An 11,560-nucleotide genomic window follows, 5' to 3' on the forward strand; every position below is an offset into this window, starting at 1 on the left:
CATGTGTTCAATGTATAAAATTGTGGACCCACTCCCTTTCTCATTAAACGTGTCCAAAGTTGGTATTAATTTATTCGCCCAGTTTGAAAAAGTTGTCTTCAAATTCGTTTAGACCAGGGTAAAATGTCTGGTTGCCAGTTGAAAAATGAAAATAAAAAATATCACCGGATGTTCCCTTTTGTAAATAAACTTTTTGATTCACCGATGCTTTAACCCCCCCTTGATCCCCCCCCCCCATTTCTGAATTTGAATCTCAATTTTTGCTCGAATTCTGTCGATGTAGCTATGGAGAACTTTCACGGGGTCAGTTGAAATAGTGCCCACGTTTTCCTCAGGGGGGTTTAAATCTACCCTGTATGTTTGCAAGTGACTTAGAGCAGAGTCTAAAAAATAAAATACACGTAGGTCCGAGGATATAGGACAATTTTCACGTCCTGTACCTATTTTTTCAATAATAGTAAAGTTATCGTCAAAAATGTCTCCGTAAGATTGATGCCATACAATGTGCAATAAACTGTCTATTTCATCAGCTGTAAATTAAAAATGCAGGCGGATATCAAATAACGTACTTTCAGTAACATCATCATCCGATGAGAGAAGGTAATTACCCATGATACTTTCAAATCCAAAAAAGGCAGAAGTTTTCACAGCTTCCTCCTGAAACTAGAAAATGAAGGTATTAAGTTTTTTTTCTTTGATGAAAGTTTTATCTCAGTTATAGCACACTTTTCTTTTTTTTCTTAATTGTATTTAAATTTATAAGAGAAATGAATAATAAATTACAAATTTTTACTTATAGCATTATTTACAAAACAATGCATAATAAATTACAAATTTTGTTAATAACACACATATACATGCACACATGCATTCACACACACCCACCACACACACACACACACACACACACACACACACACACACACACACACACACACACACACACATACACACACACACACACACACACACACACACAGACACACACATACACACACACATACACACACACACACACACGCTGAAATATTCTTACAGGTTGAAATTGCGTTTCTAACCCCTTAGTCTATATTCAATTAGTCTATAACGTGCTGCGAAAACGGCGTCAGATAGAAATGCGCTGTGGAAACAATTTATGCGATGTTTGAATTTCTACTTCAAAAATTTTTAATTTTCTCATAATTTTTGACGGGTTAAAATATAATTCAGTTGATATGTAGTGAAGCATTGGAATTATCGGATATACGGAAAAAAAAGCGGTACATATTATTTGAGACTCACTTTGTAGTGATTAAGGTTCAAATTTATGCCTGTCAGGTTAGTATCCAACCATTGCGATGGGTTATTTTGATAAACGGATTAAATATACACACAAAAGCTAGGTGAAAAACACATCTCAGTTTAAGAATGATTGTTCGATTTTCAAGTGTGAAATAATAGTTATTTGTTTAAAGAAATAATCGGATTTTTTGCATTAGAAAACATCTTGGTTAAAACAGAAATTACAGGTAAAGTTTTATAAATCTGATAAGCTATTTGCTACTTCTGTGTGTTATAACCACTCTTTTATATATTGCTAATTTGGTTAATGAAAGAAAATGAAATAGGATTATTATTATAGAATAGGTTAGAAACAAATTTAAGTTTTACTCATCAAAAGTTATCCAGTTGAGAAAAAATTTGTCCTATTTTTGGAAAAAAATATGGAAAAGAAAAAAAATATATAGATTTACAAGTTCTGGCTGCACTTGTACATCAGAAGTCCCTGGCAAGGCGTGAAGAGGAATGTTCCCTCCATCTTGATCAGATGAGGCTGACTCGAATTTCTTGTCAGGTTGCATAGAGACTCCTGCCCGGTCCAACGACTGTGCATTGGAATTAGCAAATCTGATGACTGATCGTCTTGCAGCTTGCATTGATGTGATATCATCCCGTCTTGGTCTCTTTTCAGAGGGAGGGCATGTATCCATCTCAATATCCTTAAAAAAAGAAGACAAATTTAGTAATAAGCCCTCTTTTACAGATAAATTGCCCTCTAAAGTTTATTCTGGTGTTTGTAGCACTTTAGAAATATTTAAAAAGCTTTTAAAATAAAATTTTTGAAAATTTTGAGTTTGGAGGGAAGGGAAGGAGGGAAGGCTGATTTCAAAAACATCTCCCCATAATATAATTTGACCTATAAAGTCAATTCTGATTTTTCTAATGCTCTATGTCTTAAAGCTTTACAAATATTTAAAAAAGCTTCTGAAGTAGAATTTCGAAGAATTTTGAGTTTAGAGGGAAGGTGGATTTCAAAAACATCTCCCCATAATATAATTTGACCCATAAAGTCAATTCTGATGTTTGTAGTGCTATAACTATTAGCACTTTAGAAATGTTTAAAAAGCTTTTAAAATAAAATTCTTGAAAATTTTTAGTTTGGAGGGAAGGGGGATTTTAAAACCCTCTTCCCGTGATATAATTTGACCTACAAAGTCAATTCTGAAACTTGGAGCGCTCAATCTATTAGTGCTTTAGAAATAATTAAAAAGCTTTTTAAAATAAAATTTTTTGAAAATTTTGAGTTTTAAGGGAAGGAGGATTTTAAAACCCTCTTCCCGTGATATAATTTGACCTATAAAGTCGATTCTGAAACTCGTAGCGCTCAATCTATTAGTGCTTTAGAATGCCTGCTACTTTTTATAAATTAATATTTTTCTGCTCAAATGTTCCTTCGCGTAAATACAAAACGGGGGGCCATTAGGCCTTCAATTCCATAGTAACAAACACGAAAAGTTGACAATTATATATTTTTTTGTATATATGCAAAGTTTTTTTTAAAAACTTATATACCTAAATTACGAATATCATGGTACTAAACCGTCAAAATTTGAAATAAAAAAAAATGACAAAATTTAATTAGCTAGCTCAATTCTTACTTATTCAAAATATTAACAGAGGGCATTGGATCTTCAATTCCATAGTATCGAAATTCTATTTTAATTTTTCATATACAATGAACCAAAATCAAAGTGAGCATGCCTCCCTTTTTTTTGAATATTTACTAAAATTGAAATACATGGACTGTTTTTTTCATATACAATGAACCAAAATCAAAGTGAACATGTCTCTCTTTTTTTAATATTTACTAAAATTGAAATACATGGACTGTTCAATATTTAAGAGAAGGAAGCTTTTTTTAAAAAAATGAGGTAACCACACAGTGTAAGGAAGGAATTTCTTCCTTAACTTAATGGCGAGACAATTTATTTTTATTATAATAATGAGAAAATTTTACTTACCAGAAGCTGCTTAGAATATTCCATATCTATGTAAATGATCGCAAAAATACTGATACTGATAGGTTGAATGAACTATTCAAACTGTTGAAAATCCTAATTTGAAACCTGAATATATACAAAAAAATAATTGAATATATTGGCAGCTAAAAAAAGACGCACCGGTTTTTCTGACACGGATTTAGCCTAAAAAAAACTTGTATATCATGAAATAGAAATCTAATCCACGTAAATTATGTCAAAAAAACTTGTCCTTCATAGCATATTATGCAAAGCTTCTATAGAATAACATTGAAATTGCTATAGCTTCCATAGAATCCAGAAGGCCATGTGAGGGAGCTCTGAATCTCTTTGAAAAGGTGTATACAAGGTCCAGAATAACATTGAAATTGCTATAGCTTCGCGCAAATCCAGAAGGCCATGTGAGGGAGCTCTGAATCTCTTTGAAAAGGTGTATGCAAGGTCCAGAATAACATAGAAATTGCTATACCTCCGAGCAAATCCAGAAGGTCATGTGAGGGAGCTCTGAATCTCTTTGAAAAGGTGTATACAAGGTCCAGAATAACATTGAAATTACTATAGCTTCGTCAGAAGTATAATGTTGATTACTACTGATAGATGGGTAATCCCAACAGTAGCGTCAAGTCATGGAAACTTATTGAAGGGTTAGAATACATTTTTCAATGTCTTGGGGGGGGGAGTAAGTTTACTGATATTAAAAAAAAAGATTCAAAGGAAATAGCAATAAAAGTCATTTTCAAACCCACCACCCCCCCCCCAGAAAAGGTAATTTTTGAAATCTCAGGACAGAGGGATCTAGGAGGGGAGTTTAACCCCGCTGCTCCCCAAAATTGACGCTATTTCCAAAAAAAAAGAAGTCATTCGAATTTCCACTCAAACAAGGTGATCTCTTTCATAGGTTGATGGCAAATCTGGCTGCCGTGAATAAATTCTCTACTCCTTGGGACACTTCAAAACTTACCTTGGGAGGGGGAGGAGAAAGACGTATTTTTACAGAATAGTTTTTAGCATAAAAAGATTCGTACAGAATATGTAGAGTAAATATTTGAAATACACCTTTTTCGGATTTGGAATTTGGATGAAAGCTATAATCTGCCACCGGTCAATTTTTTATCGTGTCGGCAGTAATATCTCACGTCGCACGATAAAAATATCTTCATGTGGACGACAGTTCGGTTTTCTTCTATTTGAAAGAAGAGCTAAAAATATTTCTTTGGTCGGAGAATATGTGTTTAAAATCATTAAAAAAAAATTCTAGCTTCTGTACTTATGTACATATGTAGTTTTTCAATAATGTCCTTTTTTGAAGTAATGTCTTGAAAAACTTAAAATGATCTTGCTTTTAAGCAGAAACGCGAATAGTAATTCACCTAGGTATGTCTTGTATTTGTTTTCGCTTGACGATTTTTTTTTCTTGAAAAGTGGTTTGACTCTTGTTTTATTGTTTGTAATACTTCTGTATTTTATGAACTCGTAAGATATTTTGTTGTTCTTTTTTAGCTGCTGATGATCTCGACGTCGCTTTTCAAAATTGTCATAAAGATAGTCCAAACAATAAAAGACGAATACTTGTTAACCTCATTCCTTTGAAAATGTTAATGGTGAGTATTACAAGTTCTAAGAGACAGGTTCGCTCTATCTCTCTCTTTCTCCCTTTCTTTCTCCTTGTTTGTATTTGAAACATGCCAGTCAAATATACCACAAACGCTGATACTGCAACCCTGTCGATGACAGGGTTGTCAGGAGAGCAGCGTAAAAGGCTAAAAATCAATATTTGTTAGTGCATTTCTTCAACAACTTAATTCGACCAGATAATTAATTTCCCTGAAAATGCGTATTGGTTACTCTTCTAGACTAAAAAAGTAACACGTCTATGTCTTTCTAGCCCTTAACAGATCACTTTCGTGGCTTTTCTTTTTAAAAACTAAACTTTGAGAATAGAAGGATAGTTTGTCGAGAAATATTGTTTCGTATCGTGTTTACAGATGAGACTTTTAAAGCCTTGTAAGATTAGTTTTTAAAAAAGTATATCAGGGTATAAGGTAGGCAGAGGGGGAAAGATCATGCAGAATTTAATCAGATAAAACCACATTAACCTACGTTGGCGATTTTCTTTCTACTCCATCTCAGTTTCCATTTTTATTAGTTATTCATTCATTCATGCTCCTTGCATGACATTGCTTTGGGTCTCTTAGATATTAACTTAAAACGTACAAGGGAAGCTTAAACTTCTAAACTATTCGTATAGGCGAAGTGGACAGAGTAAAGTATAATGGTAAATAAGTAAACCCCGCTAGGCATACAGCTTCTCTAAGGATGACAATGTATAAGTGGTCCTAACATAAGGGCTGTCGATCATTATTAGATGTAGATATGTCACAGTGAAGATGCAAGCCACCGCATATGGACAATGATTCTATATAAAGCTTTTGTGAACTCTATTTAAAGTATCAAGTGGTATCTTATTATTTATTTTATCAATTAAAATGCTCATTTGGAGGTTAGGGGGCCTGTCTTTTTCGTCATTATATTAAGGGGCGAAACCAGTCCAAGTCGCTTGGCTATCTCTTCAATGTTAAAGAAATTTTGTTTGTTTAAAGAAACAGATATATTAGAGAACTTAAATAGTGGTTCACCTGATTTGGGAGACTAGTGGCTATCATTTGGTCAGGTTCACTTTTTTTTCTTATCCTCCCTCTGTTTTTTAAATGCATTTTTTATGCAAAAACTCTTTTGGCTTTGTTCAAGAAAACGATATTAACAACTTTAATAAAATTCATACTAGCTTGTAAATGTTTTTAACCCGAACTATTTGTTCAGACAGTTTATGTTGATTTTACTCAATTAAAGGCTTTTTTATCCTTTGTTTTTTTTTGCTGCAATCGATTTGGAGTTACGGAACCCTTAAGTTGAACAAGGGTTGTTTAATTTTTGGGTCAGTGTTGCAATTAACAGGCGCCGTGTCTACCACTAAACTTGAATAAACATGTCGTATCTGCTGTATGCCGTTGTTCAAAACCAATCAAAATATATCAAGGATTGACCAAGTTATATTCAAGATATTGAAAAACTTTTTGAACTATAGGAAAAAAGCGCAATAAAAAAGGACTTAATTTAATTAACGTGCAAAGAGGTAGGGAAAAGTTAAAAAAAATATACGTAAAATTTGGAAGACCAAGACTTCCAAAGTATTTGCTTCAATTTCAATTCAATTTATAACTGGGATTTATTTTACTATATACATAAAAACAAACAAACAAAATACCCCCAGAAGCAAGCTTGTGCGGGGTTAATCCCTTCTAAACTCATAAAAAATCATAATAACAAAATAAGATCCAAAATAATAACTCTTTTCAGTTAATATGAATACAAATACAAGTTCTGCCCTCCAACTCAAAAACTAGTACTAACATACTCTACGTAGCCCCTTGACAATAATCACGTACCCCCCCCCTTTTTAGCCAATTCATTAAAAATAATAAATTACTAAACAATACGATCTCAATAAACTACGGAACAGCAGCAGGTCATCCACACATTTAAGTTCCACTGGTAAACTATTCCAAGCACTCGGACCGGCATGACGGATAGAAAAAAATGATCTTGTCGCTTGCGGAATCGGTCTTCGAAATTCGTCCAAATTTCTAGTTCCATGCTCATGAACATCACCCCCACTCACAAACATTCCCTTAAAACAAACAGGAACACTACCATAAAGATACTTAAACATGAACTGTGTTTTATAAAATTTAAAAAGACCCGATACCGGTAGAATCTTCAGCGTCATAAACTCATTACGAACAGATGATCCTCTATTATCCTTACCAATCAAAAGCCTTATTGCCGAATTTTGTAGTACACGCAGGGGCAGAAGATGCGTTCCAAAAGTAGACGACCATACTGAAGAACAATATAATAGATATGGATGTACAATTGAAAAATACAATAATCTTAATATACTAGTTGGGAGAAAATTTTTCAATTTACGCATAATTCCAACATTACGTGCAAGTTTCATAGACACACAATCAATATGATCTACAAAACTTAAAGTTTCATCAATAATAATCCCCAAATATCTAACACTCCTCTTTCGTGGAATCATTGATGTACCATTACTTAAATTATTCACCCATGGGTAATAACTTGGAGATCTGCTATATATCAATAAACAAGACTTATTACAATTAAGTTTTAACCTATTACTTCTCATCCACCTTTCTATATTCTTAAAACCTTCTCGTAATTGCGACATCAATTCATTCTCAGTCCTACCACATACGGTTAATTTCGTGTCGTCAGCAAACATAACTAGGGCTTTACTAGGTTTAAGTGTCTCTAGAGGAGGTTTAATAATAGTATACAACCCATCAACTGCACTTGACAAATCATTTATATAAATAGAAAACAAAAGTGGGCCTAGGGGTGATCCCTGGGGAACTCCACAATTTATAAATCTACTGTCAGAACGTGCATCATTAACCTCCACAAACATTGACCTTGAATTTAAGAATGATTCTAACAACTTCAAAGCATTTCCCCTAATACCACAATTTTCTAACTTCATTAACAAAATATCATAAGATACAGTGTCGAACGCTTTCGCAATATCCAGAAAAATTGATGCAACTTTAAGGTTATTGTCTAATGCATCATTAACATATGTAGTCAAAAACAACATTGCATGCTCACTAGAATAACCTTTTCTGAAACCAAATTGATTATTCACACATGGGAGGAAGTATCTCTGCAAGAGGAAACCATTATTGAACCACCGAGACTAAAAGCAATAACAGGTGGCCGCAATTTAACTTATGAAATCTTGAAGACTGCTCGTTGGATAGTCAATGTGCCTTATTTTCTGAAAAGCTACGAAGATCTTGTAATCAAACATATGTAAGTACGAACTTTTAATTTTATAGAAAAATAATATTGTTTTTCAGCCTGACCCCAAAAATGGTTACATTAACCACCCCCCCCCCCTTCAAAAAAAAACAAAAAACAAAACAAAGAACTGTAGAGGCTCAGAATAATTTAACGGTACTTATTTAGAAAGCGGTAAGTACAAGAGAATTGTATTGCGAGAACAGATAGGCATTTTATCGGGTAATGGCTGGATGCTGTATAAACATAGGTTACGTATTTAATATATTCTATGCTTTACCACCCCCACCCCCTAATGTACAAACACATAGCCTAAATTTGTTTCTGAACTATTATATTTTCATCCTATTTTGTTTTATTTAATTAACATTAACGAAACTTCACTTCTCTTATACTTACCGCTTTCTTAACAAATACCAATTTAACGCTTGAGCTGGAGTGTCATTTAATGGATATTTTCCGTACTAGATTTGAAACTACTGTTTTTTAGTATTTTTACTGAGAAAAAAAGAAAAAAATCGGTACTTGTACGATATCACCCTGACAGTGGTGGATCCAGGGGGAGGGTGTGTGTGCCCCCCCTAGCGTTGTCTAAAGTAGTGTAATTTAACTAATTAACTCAAGTTTGCGTTAATTAAACTTGCTCATAACGCAAGTTTATCGGATCAACCTATTTTGCACCCCCCCCCCCTAAAATATTTTTATCGGATGAACCTATTTTGTGCCCCCCTAAAAAATCCTGGATCCGCCCCTGAACCCTGACCTAATATTCCTCATCTAAATAGAACCTGTTTCTCTGACGCTCAATCCAAATGAAATATACCTAAGTATGGTCAATGGATGAATCACTTGAGTGGTCACGGCTATACCATACAAGTAGCATACCTAAAATTCTCTTAAATCTTGAAAAAAATGAATGCGGGTATCTTATTTTCTTCTTAAACAAGGAGTTCTCACCCTTTCCGATGTTTTCGAAAATTGGTGCCCCTGCACGTGTGTGCAATTTACTTTTATTTATTTATTTATTCATTGTCGGATTTAAGTTTGATGTGTGTCAGAGTAAAATGCATAAATAAAGACTTGGACTCACGGATGCCTTGATTTGCTGCAATAATTTTGCTTGATTTTTAGATGGAATCCCAGTATGTGACATGCTTTAGAGGCTCCCATTTGAGATATTCGCACGTTTTAACTAAGGGTGACCAAGGTGCAGCTTGACAAAGGGATAGTTATCCGTACGAAACCAAAGAATCCATGTAATACTTCTTGGTTCCCGTAAATAAAATTCAATATCGACTATGTATCGCAGTTCCTACCATTTGAAGCCAGGGATGGTTGCAAGGACCCAAAAATCACATGATAAAGTGCAGTGCCAATTTTGAAACCAAGAGCTCAAGCTATCGACCTTAAAATTTAGGAACAAGACTTTCTGCTACCCAAGAGGTTCTTGATCTGGTCGTTACCCATAATCTTATCCATTGTTCCTTTTACTTGCCTAATAACTTGAAGCTTTTTTTTCTATCCGTCCCTGCTCCCTTTAATCCAAGTCTGAACCTTTTCTAATCGCAGATGGAACAAAATTATCCTGAATATGTGGGGAACTACCTACCTTTTAAAGTACCGCTCTTTACGCTAAGGTTTATTAATACTTGGGATGTTTTGGCATCAAAAACATCCTTCCCTCCGTAACTACAAAATAAATAGAGAACCCCATTTTAGAGTTTCAAGGAAATTTCTAGTCGTTTCTTATAAGTCGAAATGTATTGCAAACCAACCAAAAAGGGATGGGGGTACTAAATTTCGGGGGTGTTTCACGGGGGGGGGCGCCTATACTAATTTCCGTTTTTACTGCTGTGACAAATTTAATCTCATCCCATGAATTCATCCCCAACCCCAATGTCAAATTCTTAGCCAATGTCTTGTTTCAGGTGCCAAGACATACAACTTATCGCAAATATGATGTTCGACAGAGAGTTCAGGGCTGGATTACGTTCACGTTTCTTTTTCAAATGTGAATCGTGCAGTGAAGAGGTTACTTTACACACTGAAATGCCACAAGCACCGAAAAAGACATCGTTACTATCTCGCCAATCACATAGTTTGGAATCAGATTTACAACCAGAAGAAAAACAGACTGAAAAAAAGCAAAAAAGAACCAATTTTACTACAGAAAGAGTAGCCAAAAGACGAAAGGTCAGCGCAGGGACAATAAATGTTAACAAAGAAGCAGTAGTTGGTGCAATAAGCACTGGTATGAGTCATACCCAAATTCAGGAGCTTTTTTCTACAGTTGGTTTAAACTGTATGTCACAAAAAGTTTTTACAAAATATGAAATGGACATTGGTGAGAACTTGAAAAAAACACTTCGTCAATATTTACTGAACAATGGCAAGATTGAGTGCAGAATGGCTATAAAGCAGGCGAAAAAACCGACATGCATGGTTCAGTGGAGACTTGTTTTATAGTTGATAGTGGCTGGTGCACTAGAAGCTATGGCAATAGGTTTTCTGTGTTGTCTGGTTGTGGAGTCGTCATTTGTTTTTATTCAAAAAAGCTTGTACATGTTGGGATTAGAAATAAATACTGTTGCATTTGTATGAAGCATCGAAGGAATGAAAACACTTTGCTTCCCGACCATAGGGGTTTTACGAACTGGCAGGGACCAAGCACAGGTATGGAACCTGATATTTTAGTCGAGGCATCTCGAATCCCTCCAACTATGCACTCTTTAAAATATGTTAGATTTACCGCTGATGATGACTCTAGCACCCATGCAGAGCTTACAGCCAAAGTACCGTACGGTAGATATATCAAAAAATTGAGTGCCAACCATGCATGTAAGTGCCTAAAAAAGAGGCTTTACATGAAGCAAAAAGAAAACCCCGGATGCAGAAGGATTCTTAGTGGTTTAAAAATAAAGAAAATGTGCGACTTTGCAAGAAACGCAATTGCACGCACAACCAAAGAAAGGAAAGGGTCAAAGACCTTATAAATGATCTGAAAGCGATACCATTGCATTTCTTTTGCGGTCATCATAGACAGTGCCCAGAATGCTGCAAAATGGCAGGAAAAATTTTTGAATTCAGCGAAGAAGGTGCCCCAAGCAATATTTTCCTTAGTCATGTGTATTCAGCCTTTGACACTTTAACTAGACGAGCTCGATTTCTCATCGGAAACAGTACTAGCAACCTTGCAGAGTATTTTATGAGCTTAGTTGCTAAACTTATCGGGGGAAAAAACATAATGGTGACAAAAAGAGCCCGATACACAACGCGTGTTACCGCTGCGGGCATAAAATATTCTAAGCGACATTCTGGCCGTTTGCATATTTTTCGCACAAGGTTAGGATCTACACCAAGTCGTTTGTTGAAGCGAC

At 34.9% G+C, this 11,560-nt stretch overlaps 1 protein-coding gene across 1 annotated transcript in view; it reads left to right on the forward strand.

Moving 5' to 3' along the window:
* PCID2 (PCI domain-containing protein 2) overlaps nucleotides 1–10,586 on the forward strand; it is a 48,180-nt gene extending 37,594 nt beyond the window's left edge. Inside the window, exons 6-7 of the mRNA XM_089097910.1 lie at nucleotides 4,800–4,900; nucleotides 10,112–10,586. Coding sequence (XP_088954036.1) covers nucleotides 4,800–4,900; nucleotides 10,112–10,198 — 188 coding nt within the window. The 3' untranslated portion in view covers nucleotides 10,199–10,586. The remainder of the gene's footprint in view (nucleotides 1–4,799; nucleotides 4,901–10,111) is intronic.
* The last annotated feature ends 974 nt before the right edge of the window (nucleotides 10,587–11,560 follow it).

Source organism: Artemia sp. Qi Xiang Cuo, chromosome 12, assembly GCF_049724085.1.
Source record: "Artemia sp. Qi Xiang Cuo chromosome 12, ASM4972408v1, whole genome shotgun sequence".
Classification (NCBI taxonomy): Eukaryota; Metazoa; Arthropoda; class Branchiopoda; order Anostraca; family Artemiidae; genus Artemia; species Artemia sp. Qi Xiang Cuo.